The following is a 19,684-nucleotide window of genomic DNA, read 5'->3' as shown; positions in this document are numbered from 1 at the left end:
AAAATGCTGAAAAAAAGTTTCCAATTGAAAAGCATATAATTATTACCATTTTGTTGGTTTGTTTTTTATTTAGTTTTTAATCATTTTTTTGTTGGCTTTCTTTCTTCAAATATATCAACTTATTGATAACAAATTCCATACGTACAGCTATGTAGTGTTAAAATTATATTTTATAAATACCATCTCCAAGATTTATGAGAAATATAAGGCTAACTACCAGTTAGTTACTTAGATTGTACGTTCGAAAATAAATTTATATTTAAGCGAGCTAAGTTCGCAGGAAGTCGAAGCTGAGTCTATTTGTTTAATATTTCATTACCTATACGATAATTTACTTGATTTATGATTTTCAACTTTACCGAATGTTCTGTAGAAGTAAATAACGTCGTTCTATGCGGGGAAGACATAAAGAAAAAAAGATCCCAATGTTTGACACGCGTAAAAAAAACTGACATCTTTCTCTAAATCTAAATTTTTGTTTGAACACAGCTCATGCTAATATGTACTGAAAAATATAAGCTATATAATTATCCTATATTTATTTGAGGTTCTTTATTACCTCAACATTATACTCATTATAGTTCAATATTATACGTGTCACAAGTGTCAGATATTGCCTTTGTAAAAATATACAGCAATCTTTGTTTTACAACGTGTATGTATGCATACATATATGTAAAAGTTTAGACGTCGCAAAGTTATTGTATATCTGTTTCTTAATGTCCTTTTTTGCAATTCAACACAATCAGTTGATTTGCCTTACTGAGAATAAATAATCATATTTATTCTACATGCTGCAGTGTTATTTTCAGTTGGTACTTAGTCGTGTAGTTATTTTTTTTTTTTTTTAATTTTTTTAATGCAAAATCCTGTATTTACAATTGATTATAAGCATTTTTCTATCAAGGATTACCATGATTTTTATTCTGCGAGCTCAAATTCAATTATTTTTACCCCTAGTAATTCCAGATGGTGCTTTAAAAAATATATTCACTTTGTTTTAATCCTACTTGCACGTTAGAATTACGTCAGTAATAATTTAATTTTAGCCAGCAATAATAGCTCCTATCAATTTCTGTTTACATACCGCTAATCATTTATGTATAACTTATGTCAGAAATGAACTAAATTTAAAATTATTTTCAGTATAATTTACATTTCTTATTCGATTTGCTTCAACAAACTAATAAATTGTCATATTTCATACATATATTACTTTCCCTGCACAAATGCAATAAAATACAATCTGTGATGTTCTTTGCCAAAATTCGATCGATAATGGCATTCAACCTACGTGAACGTTAAGTGATACATTCTCACCGATCACATGTATTTTCTGTAGTTCATAATCCTCAGAAGAAATTCGATATAAGAAAAAACAAAATAATGATCAAGGTTTTGCGTAGCTCATTTGCTAGTACCACATGGTGATTAAATTATATAAAATGTCATAAGATAAATATACATTGGGCATTCTGCAAATGGGAGAAAAACTATTGTTTTCGCCCCATTCAGGAAAAAAATCTGACTCAGAAAACGAGTAGAAAAACTTATCATGATTACTTTCTGTCGTCAGACAAAACGGACTGATGCGAATTTGGAGAATTTACATCACATGAACCTTAACAATCCTATAATTGATCAAGCATGTACTTTTTCTGTGGAAAATTTACAAGATACACAAACAACAACAGAAACCGACGTAACGAAATTTCATTATGTCAATTTGTAGATTCTATGGAAACAGTAAAACGGCATCTCGCTAACGCAAGTATTCTAAAATCTTGATGATTTTCGAATGTACCTGGAGTTATGTAATCTCATCTACGTTAATATTTTTAAACCCAGATATTCGTAATAGATGGTCAAAAAGTTTTTATACATTGATTTAGCTATTCGATTTATGCCAAAAAACGATCATCGCCTCTGGTATAATGTCAGATACCATTGCATATGATACTGAGAATTGAAAACCTTAGATAACTTGGACTCTAAGTATTAAAAACTACTAACAAGATCGAGTTGTTTTAATCTGAAATAACAAAATACTACAAAACACTTTCAATAGATGTAATTCAAATGCTACTGGAGAAATTCGTTTGTACTTAGATGTTAAACCAGAAACAAACAGAGTAAATTAAATACGACGGCCACATTGTCAAATTGTACAATTTCCAACACTTAGAGTCTTCGTTTAATTCAATTGTTCAATTATTCTGTACGTTTTGCCTTACTCTTCCCTTGGCCTGCTCATGATTAAACCGAAAATACCGCCCCGTTTGAATATGGGCGGTAGGCTGTTGCTAATGCTGTTGTTGCTGATGATGTAGCATGGCCATGGCACCAGTTTCAGCCGCAGTTGGTAGCACAACTGTAGATTGTTCGCTAACAGAAATTTGGTGAATCTGGGCTCCAGATCCCTGACCAACTTGAATTTGAATTTGCTGTAATTCGGGCACATTGTTTTGTTGTTGTTGCTGCTGCTGCTGCTGCTGCTGCTGTTCCTGGTGCTGTTGTTCCTCATGCTGCTGATTCTGTTGTTGGCTTTGAGAATTGTCCGCAGTGTTCAACGGATCATCCTTCACTCTCTTAGCCAAATGGGATCTAGCATGTTTGCGAAGGTGGTCCTTTCTGTAAAATGCCTTACCGCATTCCGTGCATACTTCTGTTTTCTGACCGGAGTGTATGACAAAATGAAGATTAAGGTGTTCTTTTCTCTTGAACCCCTTCAAGCATACAGAACAAGTGAACGGTCTCTCGGGACTGTGGCCCAACTTATGCCGTTCCAAATGTTCCTTACGTTTTAATCCAGCCCCGCACATGTCGCATATGAATCTCCTTTCGATTTTATGTCCGATTAAATGTTGTTCTAGCAATTCTTTCTCTGGATAAGCCATGTTGCACTGAGGGCAACAAAACAGCGTTGTTCCATCAAGCGCGGTAGCGATCGTCACCTGGCCAGGTTTTGGTTTCTTTGGCTTTGGCGGCTTCTTCTTGTACTTCTTCTTCTTTTTTGGCTTTGTACCAGGTTCCGCGGCTTCTACAACGTCCGGAGTAATTTCCGTCTCTGTACCCGCTACTGTAATGTGAACGGATTGTTCCCCAGAGGCTGTAGTAACTGGAACCTCTAGTCCATCTGCGCTCAAGGGACTAGATTCAATGGTCTCCTCTCTCTTAATTGTCTCCGCGGAGAATTTCAAAAAGGAATGTAAGCTTAACGGTAGCGTGCTCGCCGGCAGTCTGGACAAATAGTCAGCTACAGTCGATCCAGGCGTTGCTAAACTCTGCCAACTAGCAGGCATCGAAGTTATCAATTCTTCGTTGCTTTGGTTACCCTGGTTTTTGACAGTACCCCTCTTTATCAGTGCTACGGGCGTTGTACCCTCCTTGACATCCTCTTTTGATTCATCCATACCGTCTCTAAGTATCAAATCCTGTGGTATTTGAGCCACTACGGTTAGGCCTTCCGGAGCACCAGGAAGGTGGACGGTTTGTTGAATCGTTTGCTGCGACGTTGTCGTCACAGCCGTCGACGTACTCTGAGTCGTTTGATCCGATCTGTAATAAGAAAAGCTTCAATTTAACATCACGGATATCAAGATCACTCCAAATATGAATTCAATTCATTATTAGTAGGTAGAATTTACAACCTTCGGTAACTTAATTACTTTCCAACCAAGCATTAGTAAATTTTACCACACAAGTAAATAGAATTCTTTGATTTTTTTTCAACTCACGTTTGGGTTGTAGCAATGGTATTCTGTGGCTGGACTTGAATTTGAACACCATCAGCATCCTGCTGGCTGTAAGCAACGGTCAATACGGTTGCTGCACCCTGAGGAAACTGGCCCAAAGAAAGAGGAGCCAAATGATACTTCGGCTGGTCCCCGCTATTCCCACTCTGAGTAACATTTGGATTGACGACCTGGATCTGGACCGTTTGCTGTTGTTGGGTACCATCTTTGCCAGGTACAGTGATAGGCAAAGTAATGATTTGTGGTTGCTGATTATTGCCACCCTGCGTGACAGTAGTGAACCCATTTGGATCAACAGGTCTAAGATAATGTACGCCACCTTCGCCTCCGGACAACACACCGACAACTTGACCCCCAGTGGTTAAATTTTGTGCGAATTTTGCAGTCGCAAATTGATGAACGGTCCCAGTGGGTATAGACCCTGTTGTGAACCCAGGAAACGGTGTGAAATTCATTTTTCACAGCTTATCGTATCTGAAAGTGGGCAAAAAAAATTTCGCAATTAATTTCAACATTTTCGTTGAAAATGCTTAATTCTATTCAAGGTATTGGTTAATTTTCAGGCTGCGTGCACATATAGAGGGAGTTCCAAAGGCTGCGCCTGGATAATCATTACAATCCCCCTACCCCACCTTTTTCCCGAATTTATCCAAAAATTCCGTCGATCGTTGTCGCCCCCCCCCCCCCCCCCCCCCCGACACCGTTGCCGACCCCACTCCGTTCGCGTTTTCCCCCGATTTACTCGGAACGAGACGAATACAGCGCGTTGCCGTCTCGTCGCCCCTCCACTCTGCCCCTACCTACCAAACCCGTCAATCGTGTGCCGCGTCGCGACTCAGGAGCTCTGCGACATATATACATATACACACACATATGTATATATATATATATTTTTCATTCTATTTCTGTTTGCCCTTCTCCTTTTTTCGAGTTTACAGCCGAGCCGCCCTCCCGACATTCCTTGATAAACAAGAATTCCGTTCTTCGCGTGTTTACCACACGCCTAAAATACTCAGGTATATATACAGGGTTCATTACCACATACAAAATACGCGTGAGGATTCTCATATCCAAAAATATTAGAGAAATAATTTTCTCTCATATCCTTCAGTCTTATAATTCTTTTCATTGGAAAATAAAAAATTCGGAGATTTCCTCTTTTATCTAATAATTTTCGTGAAAAATAGGTGGAAGATCGTTTTTTGAACGATGAAAAAGATTCTAGTAATTGTTATTGTTTCTGACCCGAGGTAATAAGGGGGTGGGATCAGGAGGGGATAAAGGTCGAGTCATCCGCCGACTTTGATCTTGACCTGACGAAGGTACAAGTCAAAGTGTCACGTCATGGATTCGGTAGATGTTCCGTGTCGAGTGGGGGTGTATGGTAACGGAGGGGGAGGCGACGGGGGGGAGTCAGCGACGCCGACTAGTGGCACGGGATCTCACCCCACTTAGTCGCCCCCACTTGGCCGTGGGGGGGTTAAAAGGTGGGGGAGGGGGAGCGGTAGGTGGGAAACCGGGAACCCCACGCGAAATAGAACTCGCGGGGCGACGACGATGGGGTGATGGGTATCGGGGTAGGGGTGAAGAGCCAAGAAAGAAGGGAGCCTGGAGAGATGAGAATAGAGGAGAGGATCGTGTGTACGAAACGATGGGGGGAGAATTGGGAATGGGAAGCGACTCCCGGAGAGCAAAGTGGGACAACGTCCCGCCCTTGATTGCCTTACGGGATAAGAAAAATGACGAGGGGGGCACAGCAGTCGCGGACCCAACCAAGTGCAAGGCCACGCGCGGTCTCCCGTCGGGTAACGAAGTACGTATGTGTAGAGAAATAGGTCCGGCGTTCAGGGGTAATATGCATCCGGAGCCTCAACTTCTTACCGCACATCGGCAACGAGAAAGACCGATTTGTTATGTCATTTGTTGCTGCGACTTTCTTATAAGTACGCAAGAGACATACTTTTGCTTGTAATTATTTTTCAACGTTACGTAACGAACGTAAGATACGATACCGATAGGATGCGATGTTTGTACTACACAGCTGTGTACTGAGACACGGTTGCATATATCTACCGTCTTGTATATATGCACGTGTAAAAAATTATACGCTTATAACAAGTACGCGTATACAGAGGCATGCATGTAACGTGTAACACCGCAGAGTCGCGGTGAAATTTGCGGCGCTGTCGCTGCGAGCCAATTTTTATTATAACTTCAATGTGTTATATTGTTGCTTCTTGTGTGGCTACAGGGATTTACGCTTTGTCCGGTTTTTTTCTTTACTATCGTAGCGTGATATCGTGGTATTCGCAATTGCTTTGGAAATGGAAATGAAGAAGAACAAAGGAGGATGAATAGAAGTTGAGCTGCTATTTTACTATTACAGTTGTTAGTATTGACTCGTAAATGACGCAGATTAGTCTTTATCTCTTCATGCTGTAAAGTATATTAGCGTAACAAACAACAGTTACGGCTTTCCTGCAAATCATATTTAAACTATGACTTCAGTGTAAATACAAGAGGGAAAAACATGGATCGATATACATTGAAGAAAAAAAAAACGTTCACGTGTCACGAAACGAAAACAATTGGATTAGTGAAATAAAAATTATAATACTCGTAGAACCCTCGACGTGGCCAAGGCGATGTAACGACGAAATATACGGTATTTGAACTCGGTAGTTTTGCAATTCGCAAGCAGCGTCAGCCGGAAGTGACGTGGCATCGCGTCATGGAGTGTTAGACAATGGAAGTAGCGACAAACAGAGAAGGAGGAATACGTGCAAATGGTAAAAAATGAGAGGTCGAGATTGGAAAAAATTGAATCAAAATTTGAACCCTACAACGATTTCGCAACTTGCGAGAGTCAATTCCTGGCTGATTAAACGTTTCAGACTCGCTCGCGTATAGCGAGGTTCTCCGAGAACGAGGCTGGCTGTTTTCTACGTCTAAAAAGTGACTGTGCTATTTTAAGCAAGAGAGAGAGAGAGGGAGAGGGAGAGAGAGGGAGAGAGAGAGAGAGATTTCTGCGCCGAGCTAAGTTGGCCAATCGAAGAATCCGAGGAACGTTCGCGATTTTCATTAAGTAAATTATCATACACCAGGTTCTAGCTATTGCGATGGCCAAATTTCAGCCGCGTTTCGGTAGGCGAATTGGAAAGTAGATGCAAGCGCGGAGTGTTCGTAATATGCGTGGATAGATACGACTCGCGCCGGCAACGTCGAGGAAGGAGTTGGGCGTTGGCCGCAAGCTAGCGAGCGAGCGAAAAGCGAAGCGAAACGAAACGAAACGCGGAGCCGTTGGTTGCTGGGCGCTGCACAGTCGGCCATTATTGAAACTCGGAAGCGAGCGTAGCCCCTACCTGGAGCGTCGATGCTGGCTGAAATGGGTAAAATCCGACGACGCCGAGACTCGTGCCGCGAGTTTTCGCCTCGGCGTCGTTGACTCGGTCCGACGTCGACGACGGCCGTCGGCCGTGGCTTTGCGACGAGACTCGACGCCTCGACGGAATCCCGACGATTTCCGTGTCCCCCCACGTCCTACGAATGGTAGTAGACGTAGGTTGGTAGGTTGGTAGGCAGGCAGGCGGCACCAGCACCAGCACCAGCACCAGCAACAGCACCAGCAGCAGGGCTGTTGTTTACACCCCCACTTCGTCGGGTTAGAAGCAGAGATGCCTCGGAGGGGCCTCGGAGACCACGGCAGGCAGGCACCCACCACCACGCAATTTCCAACCCCACCAAGCCTCAACCACTGTCCGTACTTCTAACCACCCCACCAAAGGCAGACCCGAGCCGTGAGCCACGGCGAGGCTCTCGCGACGTATTTTAGTATCTTGGGGTGGGTGCCGTGTGACCACCAGCTATTTCGCGGTTTCTCGCCGTCTCGCCGCGTTGTTGTCTCTACGAATCGAATACCAACACACACATACAACGTTATACACACCTCTCGCGTCGGCTGGCTGGCTGGTCTGGCTCTAAGGCGGAAACCCGCGAGCGACGATTTTCCTCCCAATCGAGCCCAGCTCCGATATCTCCAGCGGGACGCGGTACGATACGTGGGGAATCCGGAACGGGACGGGATCTATCGTCGAAAAGGCTGTCGACGAGTACGAGTACGGAAAGACGCGCGGTTGAACCGAGTTCGGCTCGTTCTCCCGCTCGCCACGCTTAACGAGAGAGAACTACCTCTACGCCGTTCGACAAACACTCGCTCCTGCCACGGGAATAAACGTTTCACACGCACGTCCTACTTACCCCGGTTAGTTCCGACGCGACTGGTATCCTTCGTGCAGTGAGCACCTCCTTGATTGTGTGGTTGGCCCGTTCCTCGGTGCGGACCGTGTGTTCTCGATATTCACAGCACCAACTTTCTCATTTCTACGGGTTAAGCGTTCCTCGTCGCCGAGGCTTTTCAAGCGTTCACTGTGCTTTGCATACGTCATACACGCTGCTCAGGGCCGTGCTAACTCGAGTCAGACTCCTTTCCGACGGTTTCAGCACCACCGCGCAACACAATTGTATTCAGCTTGTTAAAGACGCTCTCCACGGCGTCTACGAGCGTCGTTCCTGCACTCGGCAAACGAGTAATGGAGAAGGATTTTCAACTAACGGTACATAGCCACTGGCCACATTAAACGTCGCGTGGTTACGCGCAGGCAGGCAGGCAAGCAGCAGCGAGGCAACTTGTCTCTCTCCGTGTCACGGTTAACTTTCCCAGTTTCAAGCCATAACAGGTGCGACAATTACCGGTACGCGATACGGAGGCGCCCCGACAATATTCGCCCACTTCGCGAAGCAATAGCGTTGTCAATAATTTCTACATCGTAACAAATCGGTAAACAAATACATAATTCTTGAATGAATGCTATTAATATTCTATCGGGAGAAATTAATGATGGCCGCCTTCGACCAGCGCGCGCAGCCTCGATTTCTCGGTAATACCGCCACGCTTATTTCTGCCTCGTCGATCAGCGTTACTGACAATTTTTACCAGCCAACACGGATACGGAAACGGGAGATGATTATCAAAATTTGACAACAAACACAAAAACACCTGCCCTTCTGTCTACCTCCAGCACCGCAGCTCGAAGCGACACTGACGTGCGCGCGCATCTATCGACCTTGCTTGAGGTTAAGTCGACTCTCGACCCTCGGCTATCGAAGTACCGCGCATGCGCAACGCGTCTCGAGAAATATGTTTCAAAATCACGTTCACTCACTTTGGCCAAACACCAAACACGGTGTTAGCTGTGTCTTCTGTCAGAACGAATAAGAAACTACGCTTCGTCACCTGTATTCCCAATTTTTAGGTCGTCATGTTGAAAATGAAGCGATAAATTCTCGTTACATCCACAACTGCGAGAATTTATCAGCTCTCCCAATATCGGATCTAATCTTTTGCGGTCGTTTGTTTACTGTGTATACGGTATACGGTATACGGGTTACGACCCACTGATACGACCAGAGATTTGGATATACTGAGGAAAAAAAATTACCATCTTGGAAATTAGTTTTGTCTGAAATTTACAAGGATTCGTGCCTTTGTTTTGCGATGTACTGATTTACGGACTATCATAAAAACAGTCAAGCCAGTTATCATCTTGCTGCACAAAAGTACCTAACGCAACAGTACAAGCATTGCTTCACAGTGTTCCTCAGAGATTCAAAACACGATATGAACAGACAAGATTATCTGCTGTACATACTCCTTCTTGTGAAACGATTGCTTTATAGATAATTTTCTTTATACGAATTCAAACGATTGCGATAAGAAGCGGTAGTGTAGTTTAGGCAGTATACAGATATCCAAAGCATTGGAATAATGAAATCACCAAGGTTTAACGTAGTCACTGTAAAAGTCTGGTTTGTTTACAAAACCTTTGGCACATTGGCGCAGGAGAAATATTAACTCATGGTTTGAAATTATGGTGATTCATTTATTGATTTTTATCTTTTGTCGATTTATTAAACTAATCTTATATTAGACTGCACTAATAGCGTATAAGCGCTTGTTGAACATCAGTCGAGATTCGACAAATTACACAAAAAAAAATAATCATAAAATGTGTCAATATACCATGCAAATGTTGTAACATGATTTCAGACAGATATACACTGCAGTTTATATTGAGTAAAAGTAAATTAATTTCTAGTATAATTTTCCTCATCGAGATGTACAAAGGATAATAAAATGCAATACAAGTAAATAGTTATATCTGGTCCAAAATTGACTGGTGAAAACTTGATTTGGCCTAAGGATGATTTGAAATTCTTCATTTGATTTTGATTTGATTATTCTTATCGAAGTATCATTATTAGACATATAGTCATATGTTGCATGAGATTTCTTCTTACAAAGCGAACTGTACGCCAGCAAATCAGTAAGGGCAAAATGTAAGTCCGAATGATTAGTACAGCTCAGATGCTCTCTGCATACGCTCCATATAAAGTGAATAAAGTAATTTGTTATTTTCATAATAAAACGGATTGTCATTTGCGTCTAAGTTGGGCCTGTATTCGGCGGTATATGAGCTTCTGCTCGAACCACATCCATCCAGAGAACTCGAGCCTTGAGAAGGTTCGGAATGATTTGGAGATGGAACGTATCTGCGGCTGCCCCATTCAGAGTCCATGGTTTCTTGGGAAGACTCGGGAGTTGGTAGTCCAGATAATCCATTGATGTGAAGATTGTTTATCCTTTTACTAAGCGGCATGAATTCACCAGCTTCATCTTCTATGCTGCGTCCTCTTTTTCTGAAGTGTAAATGAGAACTAAGGTATGAGCGACGGGTTTAATACAAGACAAAAGAACATGGAAAAAATATTAAAATAGGGAATCAAATCAGCTGCTAATGACATCGTCGAATAAATTTACATTTAATGGTATGGCTGATTTGAAAAACAATTAAGCGAAAGACAGCAAAGATATTTTTGTTATTAGATAGGTTCGAATGGTCACAAGATCGACTGTGAGAATAAATGTAAAATGTAAAAACCAAGAAGATTCAATTTTTTTCTTCCGACAGCTCAAATCACAACGAGCACAATTTTCTTTTGTCAAATCAAGGGTAAAATTAAAGGTTATATCATCGTGCAACCGTTCGTTGTAAATACTAATAACTAACCTGCTGGCTTGTGTCATCGTCGAATAGGATACTCCGTATTTGGAGTATTTATTAACGATACTCTGGTATTGAAATCATATTTTTCGCAATACCCTAATGGTCTTTTAACAGTCAGTATTTGACAGGAATTATCACAATTCCTGGTTGTATAGCGTGAAATACATATACGGTAATTGTACTCCCGTCTCTGAAAAAGTGGCGATCGCAATAGTGAGCAGCAAAGATTTTCAATTTTTTGTTGCTCTTCGTAGTTCTCGCTTCCACTAACAGGTGGCAGCAGCGCCAGCTCGTGGAACGTTTCATCCAGTGTCTTTCGCTGTCATGTAATGGCGCAGTTTGGTTAGAGCTAGGTACTTTTTTTTATTAGGGCAATTCGAAACCAGGCTGCATGTTCAGCCCATTCATGGCGGGAAATTTGAAACTAAAAAGAAAAAATTTTCATTCAAATTCTGTCCTCAGAGTTTTCATTGTGATATTTAGATAGCTATTTGATTTAGAACTTATTCTGAATTCAAATTCTTTAGGAGAATGGTAATCCGATTCAAATTCGATACATTTGACTTAGAATATCTTCAATTCAACGCTGCAACCGGTTTGAGTTGATCGCTACTGCGCTCTATCGGGTGCCGCAACAACTGTTTACCTTCCGTTGAATTATCGAAAATTTCGAATATTCTGAGTCATCAATTTTCGTAATACGTTATTTAAGACGCCTGACGATATTCTGTTATAAAGAATGACTTTAGAAATTGAAAAATGGTCATCTTATTCAGATTCTAAAGTTATATTTTGCATCGTGTCCTTATTTACAGGCCTTACCCAGACTCCTGTCAGAATTAATGCCAAATTGATTTCAATTTGACTATTAAATAACCGTCGAGTGCTGACGTCAGAAACTCAACTGACGATCTCAGAATCAGGTTTCCTGTAACTGCGTGCCTCATTAAGATCTATCCGATCGATATAGACGTGTACATAATCTACAAATGGTTTTTCGTTTAGATGAAATAATTAGAATTTCTTGATCCATCTCATCCCAATTTGTTTTTTCTTCAATCCTAAGTATGATATAATTGTATCAATGCCACGATTCCGAATTGGCTTCGTACGTTTAATTGATTTAGGCTTAGATACGTTCGTGTCTCGGTGACCACGAACGTGTGGAAAAATACACTTGTATTATAATCCAAATGTCCTTGTTTGTAGTTTATCTACAACGTATCGTAATAAAGATAGTTGTCGACATTGAGGTAGAATGTTTTAGAACTATCATTTTTTATGTTATAGATATTAATACCACATGAACGTGAAATCAAATAGTGTAAATTGGCCTGAAATAATTGAACGAAATTCTCGCTGTAATATCAACACTAAAATTTATTGAAAACATAGAAGCTTGCCATGCATAGCATTGGGCTTTTGTATATTTAAATGAAAATATTTACTTCTATTATGGACACTGACGGTAATTAGCATCACGTTGGAGGAATTTTTCCAACTATAGATTGTACGCGTTCACCTTAATTTCAGCAGGCATTTCAAACACTTGAGGTTCTATTAGCTATCTTATCTTACATTGCGTAATTCGGAGAAATGAAGTATACTTGATAATCGATCTTCGACGATCTCACAACAGTTATTTGTAATGTAAGTCACTGTGAGTTCGCTAAGAAAAAGATTGTCAAATAAGAAAATTATTTCTTCGGAACTGCAAAGTCATGAAAACATAACTCGCGTTTAAACAACCGTCTTACTTGGTATGTAATTTCTGAGATTGATAACGTGACTTGCAGAACATACGAATGAGTACATGTAGGTGTAGGAAGAGCGAAGTTCGATCAGAAATAAGAACTGACTGACATAGATTATTTGATTCTTTCCGATACATTGACTTATGTACATACTTATGTATAATAATATATGCAATCTTTTTTTTGTGATTAATTAGAAATCCTCTGTTATACGTGATAAAAAATTTCTGTAAGTTACAGTATCTCAAGGACGATTGAAAATAATAGTTGATAAAAGCGTTCGTTCAAAGTCCCAAGATAACCGCGTACAATTATCCATTTATGGTCATTTGACTCATTAAATACCGATGAAATCCATTCGCCGTATTACGATAACGACTATATTCTTATCGTCGTTCGTAATGATATGTATGTGTATACATACCTAATATATATATATGATCAAAACCTTTCCTAGTATTTCGCTTCTTCTTTTTCTTTATGCATATATATATATACAACATCCCCCGAAGTTATGTTCAACGGAAGTTTGAATTGAAATTGCATAAAAAAGAAGAAGAAGAAGAAGAAGAAGAAGAAGCGGAATACTAGGTATAAGGTTTTGATCATCCAATTGATCTGAACAACGTAAATCGATGTGCATAAATTGTAAAATGAAATTGTAAAGACGCAATATCAGTATCGAAATATTCTGTGCGAATAGAGCACACGGGTGACAAATAAAACGAATCTTCCGGAACGATATTAACATGAATCACGTATATGAGACAGATGATCGTGAGTAAGGCAGCTGAGGTGTAGCCTGGAGGGGGGGCCGCGAGATATTCGAGTGCGAGTAAATGAATCATTGGCCCGTAGTCATGTGTACCAACATATACATCGTCTACCTTCCAGCGATGATTTCTTGGTAAACCAAGGAGAATACTTCGGAGATAGCGTGAATCACAATTAAGGCAGACCTGCGGGCGGCGTGACTGCAGAACATACTAATAGTGGATTGCTGGTCGGAAGTTGAGCGATAGGGTCGAACAGATTACAACGACTCTGCAAGTCTGCGGATGCAAATCTGCAGCTTCGTCACTCTTGATGACTCGTTCAGTTTTTTATCACTTGAGCACCCAAGTTTTCACTTCAATAGCGCTTTTAAAATGGCGACACATAAATGCATTGAACAGAGAGAAATTTCTTGTTGCGGTCACTATGTGCAGTCCTAATTCTGCAGGGTGGTAATCACGGTTGAAAATATCAGTTTTTTGTCAAGAGAATTAGAAACGATTTATTGAGCTGGCAAATTTACTTTTTGACGTTGGGAAAAAAATTGGATTAAACTGACTACTTTGTACATTATATTTTTTTCAATTCGAATTGAATTTCAACCGAATATATATAGAGATAATAAGCTGAACGATTTAGGTTTTAGTAACTTACTAGAACTGGGAAACTGTCGGATTTTGGTGCAGTATTAAACTTGATTTAACTGAAAAATGTCGTAATGCCAACTGTAATCTATGTAACATTTTCTTGTTGGTTCAACGATTACAGAATATGAACTTCTTCTCAATATGACAGGCCTGAGTCGAAATCTCCTCGTCGTAAAAGCGCATAGCATTATTTATGACTCATGAACCATGCAAGGACCCCATACTCAACGTATTAGTCATGGTGGTTGTACCAACACCGAGAAACTCTCTGCTTTCGGTTAGCCGCCATGTGCTGTTGGTACATGTTAGTTGGTAGTTACAAAATTCCTGCGTAGAGGCGATTATGCGCTACTGAAAAAACCGCAGAATGTTTGTTAATTGGTGATCAGTACACGAATGAATGAATTCATCTCTTGACGTACACCTTATATACTATACATTATATTTATGAGTATGATATACATAGTTAGTAGAATTTATTCTTACTTCTTGTAACATTCATAAATGTATATTTATTTATATTTATCTCCAAGTACGGTTGAGAAAATAAATTAGAAAAAAGAAATCAGTAAAGCCGGATGCGTGAGTGTTTCATTGTCAGCTCGGTGATACGAATCCCTTAACTTCCTGCAACCGCCACTCCCTGCTTGAAGTTGTCGTCACCAAATTAGAACGACCTAACGGAATTCTAAAAACCGTACATTAAATCAATCAACGCACCTCTAAAGCACGGATAAAACGATTAAATTATTCACAGTTAAAAAAAATCATCTAAATCCTTCGAGATCGCAAATCTATATAAAGTATACGCCAAATCTAGTCATTTATAATTATGAACGCACCGATGTGACCATGTGTGTAGTAACATAGATTATACCGATGTTACATATATTTTTTTCTTCTCTCGCCTAAATTGTTGCCCATCCATTTTTAGATTACGTATGTCTGTCGTTCGACACATTGAAACTGGGCTCATGTGTCGGTTTCGCGTCCATATTTGGAACGCCTTTAATGTCTGGGGCTCGTTGTAAGCCACCGCTGACGGTTTCTATTATAATTTTAGTCAACTCTTTCTATATATATCTCTCTCTCGCTCTCTCTCTTTCTGTCCTACACTTTTACACACGCACACAGATACTTAGGTAGTCGAGAAAAGCTGGCCCCCGCACACAATCGAAAGTGAAGGCATTTAGCCGTCGCCCACGAGGATAACGAGAAGTAACAATCGGCGACAACCCAAATGCGTCAGGTGTCAAGACGAAAGAATTCTGTAATTCACGGCTTTTCTCGCCCAGCGAGTTATCATTATTTTATTCATATATTTATTAACATTTTTTTAAAATCTCTTTTCCGCTCTAGTTCTTTTATGAACTGCAACATCACTGCAATTTTTCGACAATTTCGAAGTGCTTATAATGTATGCAATTCCGAAGCTTGAATTCTTGCTTTATGGCCCTGTAGTGTAAATTATTCGAAAGAAAAACGTATCTGCAATTGAAAAAAAAAAACGATAACGAAATCATATACGTGGGTACATTTGGTTCGAGTGAATTTTGCCCATTTATACAATATGTCTATTAAACCTACACGCGCGAATACGCGGAGTCAAAATGTGGCCCGTAAATGGTCGACTGCAATTTCAACCCTGACATGCATTCGTATATGGCAAGATCCTCACCCGCGCCTATATTTGGGTTGGCCGTTTTGTGTTACATGCTCATGTTGGACATAATGCGTACGTAGCGAGTACAGTGAATAGGAAGGTAACGCGATCAGGATTCGCGACGTGACCGTAAAAGATGATAAAAGAGGCTTGAATAAACGCGTATTAATAACATTCCGTGCAATGCATGCGTCTATCAAAGTTGAAGATTGCCTGAGATTGATTCTAGGACAATTCGGAGAAGGAATAAATTGAACACGAGAAAAACAATAAATAAAAATATCAAGGGAACGGCCTTGCAATTAGTACATCAGATATAGTCGCGGCAATGAAAAATTGTACCTTGATTTAAGCCGCAATTTTGTACCATAATATATAACGAAAATGATTCGAACAGTGCGACACGTTGCGACGGAACTTTTGCTCTCAAGAATTAGTACACACCTAATGTACGTAAAACATCTATAATATACACGTAATAAAATCATACTTTCACAGAATTTTGCTATAAGGAAATGTGACAGATGGATTATATTACCACGTACATATTAAGCCTGAAATAATGAAACGAGAAAACACGAGGTGAAGTCCCTTCCTGTTCTGTGGCGGGAATCTGGAATATCCAAAGGATGTGTGCGGTGTAACAGATGAATAAAAGTTTAAGAAGATTACGAAGAGCCAATTTAACATTTGAAAAAAAAATTCTCTTACAGCTTTATAAATTATCTACTTCAATTCACAATGCTGATTTAACAAATATCTAATTAATTGTTGATTGTAAATTTTAGCAGATAAAAACTGTGATACAAATATTCAAATTTTGTCAATGTAAATTATTCAAAATTGTAATTATTCTTACATCAATTTTTCCAATAACGCGGGCTTAGAATTTTCATCAGTAATTATGAATTAATCGTATCGAAAACTTGAGATTATTTATTGTACCAAATTCATGTAGTTGTTCACAAAACCACTCGATGAAAGAAATGATAATTTGATAATCTAGTCATTGAAATTCCATAGAAAATTATCTCAGTACGAACAAGTGTAGATAACAGGTATACAAGTATACTGTTTAATTAGAACTATTGTAAATTTTCTAGAACACGTAATTCGGTACCTTAAATCGTGATATTTTATCTAATTCTAAGATGCACAATTAATAGATGTATTTTTCGCAGGAAGGAGGAGGAAGAATATGAGAGATGAATGAATGAATTAATGAATAAATAAATGTACAAGCTGTGTAAACGGAGGCGGGAAACAGAGGAATAGAAAGACACCGCGTTATATAGATCGCGCGCTAACGATTGTAATTAGTAAAACTAGTGGGCGTTAATTATTATTAAATTATTTACTGCAGAGATGTATGGACTACACGCAGTCTTCACGATTAGATGAATTAGAGCGGGACTTATAAGGAATTAAGGTGTGCTCCACAGCCGCAAGCGCGCTCGCACATCGAACGCTTCAAGTGGTTAACACCAAATATGGAAGTTTTATGGAAGTATTAACCGCGTGTCGAGCTATCGTCACTTTCATGCTGTATAGATGCCTGTGTACACGATACGCATGTGTGTATTAACGAACAAAAACGCGAACGTATCGAATACTTCGAGACGTGAGACAAGTGCAATTCTATTTATTCAAACCTCCGCGCCAAAATCATCACAAGTACTTTTTTTTGTTTCACTTTTCAAGAACCCGCAGTACCGATGACTCATACAGAAATGGGTTTCCCCGATTTGAAACCCGTTTCATACTTATCGAGGAAGAAAAAAAATAGTAATAGGAACAGCGATAGGAAACAAAAATTTATATTTAGTCACAAACAATCGAAGTGACTTTTTAAAAATCTAACGTTGAATGATAAATGACTTTATCAAATAACGGGCTTCATTCCATATTTCATTTTAGTCTAATATCCATATGTATAATGTATATAAATATATTTTACACAGTTCGCTCTGACGGTATGAAATTCAAAGCCTCTTCTTCGCTGCGCAGATGCACTGTATGGCCAAATACATTATATGCCTAACTTTCATATTTTTAATTATTATGTAAAGTTTTATCGTAAGTGGGACAGAAACGGTTCACAGAAATAGTTATACCTACGTCGCGTCGATGTACCTATTAGCATTTTCTCGGCTGTCACATTATACCTTATAGGGACCTGTCGTTTGCTACTGCCTCATTTTAAAGTCATGCTAAACTCGATTCCCAAATACGTATACATAATAAAAATAATAATAATAAGTAGGACAAGATAAAGTAATGAATTTGGGAACAAACGAAGTATAAGTGGCCAAATTTCGTGGATTTTTACTTTCTACGAAAGAAAAAAAACAGTCTTATAAACAGTCTAAATAAAATTTAGAAACAGAAGAAGAATAAAAAAAATTATTCACATTTTACGATAGATAAAATAAGATTATAGCATAATTATTATACGTAGTATTGAAAATATAGTAAGAGTATATAAAATGTGGGATAAGAGGACGCGCGTGGAGTGATTCTATGACTATATAAATAATACATGTATAATTCCCAAATCCTAATTACAATTACAGGTAAAAATTTTTAGCTGTCAGTTTCGTGCAGTAAAGAGCCAAATTTTGGTTGTAGAAGGAGAAGTGAAAGAGGGATAACATTTGGAACTCTAAAGGAAAAAAAGGAAGGATTAAAAAAGATGAAATTGAAATAAAAATCACGGCAACCGATTTCCTAAGGAGGAATGATTGCCTCGTTCGTGTTAAGGAGTCATTGACTCCGTGCTGGTTGAATTTAATTGACTTCACTGCCTGCGCGAGATCCTGACGGTTCGTACCGTGCGAATCAAGGCCAACGTTATAGGTAGGTATAATGTAGATATACATGTAGCTACCACAAGCGGCCTCGTCGCGCTCATCCCGATGCATGGAATCAGCGCATTCGAATTTCCCGCCGGCGCGTGTTCAAAAATTATGAGAGAACGGTTCCCGGTTGTTCGCAAGCTAGCAGCCAAAAATTGAGTCGATATTTCGAGTGCTGTTGGAAAGAATTGTTATAAATAAAGAGGCTTATTTCCGGGTCTTTCCATTGTACGGTGCATTCGTAAAGTCGAAGTGGTTTTCAACTTAATTTTACGTGACTAATGTTCGAAGCCTAGATTGACCGACTGATTTCAAGGAACGGACACGCATTAGTCATCCGCAGTTCTTGTCGATTTCAAATTAACGCTCAATTTTTCCGCCCCCCCAAACGATAAAGTAAATCAGTTTCAAACTGTATCAGTGTACAGACACTCATTATCGTATCACACTGTAATAATGTAATTACCGGATAGATTGTTAATTGCATATCACTGATCAAGTTGGAGTAAATTTCACTGATTACAGAAAAGAGTCTCAAAGCAGGTTAGACACATTCAAAAAAATATTACGTCACCTCTAGGAACAAGTTGATAAAAATTCTTTAGGTCACAAGGTCTGACTTTATCGACTGGAATAACAAAGTCATCGATGATCTTGGAACAGGTGATGTATGAATATGCAGATAATGATACACATACACTAAATTGATCGGCTTTAACTTAAAACTCCGTGAATAACAGTTCATTCAAATGAACCGTCATGACCGTCGATTCACTCTGGCTGTTAAAACAGTCTCGGTATTGTATAGGTATAAATATGTCACGGTGTGACAGCTGAACATCGAAAAAAAACACACACACACACAGACACGTTTAACTGTGTAACAACTTAATACCTGCAGGATATTTTATCTTACTGACAATGAAATATAATATTTCCTCAACGTATAAACAGCGAAATCAAAAATGCAGAGTTGCAGCTTTCATGAAATGTTAACCTAGCCTAACATTTGTGAAGGAATGTGAAGGCGTTATCAAACAATATGGCGATGAAATCTGATCTGATGGTCAATTACGCGATTATAAAAGCAAAGAAAACTTCGTGCAAGCTGT

At 39.5% G+C, this 19,684-nt stretch overlaps 2 protein-coding genes across 3 annotated transcripts; both read right to left on the bottom strand.

Moving 5' to 3' along the window:
- Window positions 1-48: 48 nt before the first annotated feature.
- Window positions 49-8,916, bottom strand: LOC124416706 (vascular endothelial zinc finger 1-like). Of its 2 annotated transcripts, none has more exons than XM_046897965.1 (3): window positions 7,702-8,916; window positions 3,738-4,229; window positions 49-3,558 (listed from the first exon to the last, which is right to left on the bottom strand). In XM_046897965.1, the coding sequence occupies exons 2-3, from the start codon at window positions 4,208-4,210 to the stop codon at window positions 2,304-2,306; spliced, it is 1,728 nt and encodes a 575-aa protein (XP_046753921.1). In that variant the 5' UTR covers window positions 4,211-4,229; window positions 7,702-8,916; the 3' UTR covers window positions 49-2,303. The 2 variants fall into 2 exon arrangements, with proteins under 2 accessions (XP_046753921.1, XP_046753920.1); XM_046897964.1 differs by having other exon boundaries at window positions 8,013-8,916.
- Window positions 8,917-9,709: 793 nt separating this feature from the next.
- LOC124416705 lies at window positions 9,710-11,111 on the bottom strand. The gene is made up of 2 exons (XM_046897963.1): window positions 10,883-11,111; window positions 9,710-10,511 (listed from the first exon to the last, which is right to left on the bottom strand). The coding sequence occupies exons 1-2, from the start codon at window positions 10,897-10,899 to the stop codon at window positions 10,166-10,168; spliced, it is 363 nt and encodes a 120-aa protein (XP_046753919.1). The 5' UTR covers window positions 10,900-11,111; the 3' UTR covers window positions 9,710-10,165.
- Between the last annotated feature and the right edge of the window lie 8,573 nt (window positions 11,112-19,684).

The sequence above is a fragment of the Diprion similis genome, chromosome 3, assembly GCF_021155765.1.
Source record: "Diprion similis isolate iyDipSimi1 chromosome 3, iyDipSimi1.1, whole genome shotgun sequence".
In the NCBI taxonomy this organism is placed as follows: Eukaryota; Metazoa; Arthropoda; class Insecta; order Hymenoptera; family Diprionidae; genus Diprion; species Diprion similis.
Note: the sequence above shows the minus strand (reverse complement) of the source record. Positions and strands in the feature narration are given on the sequence as shown.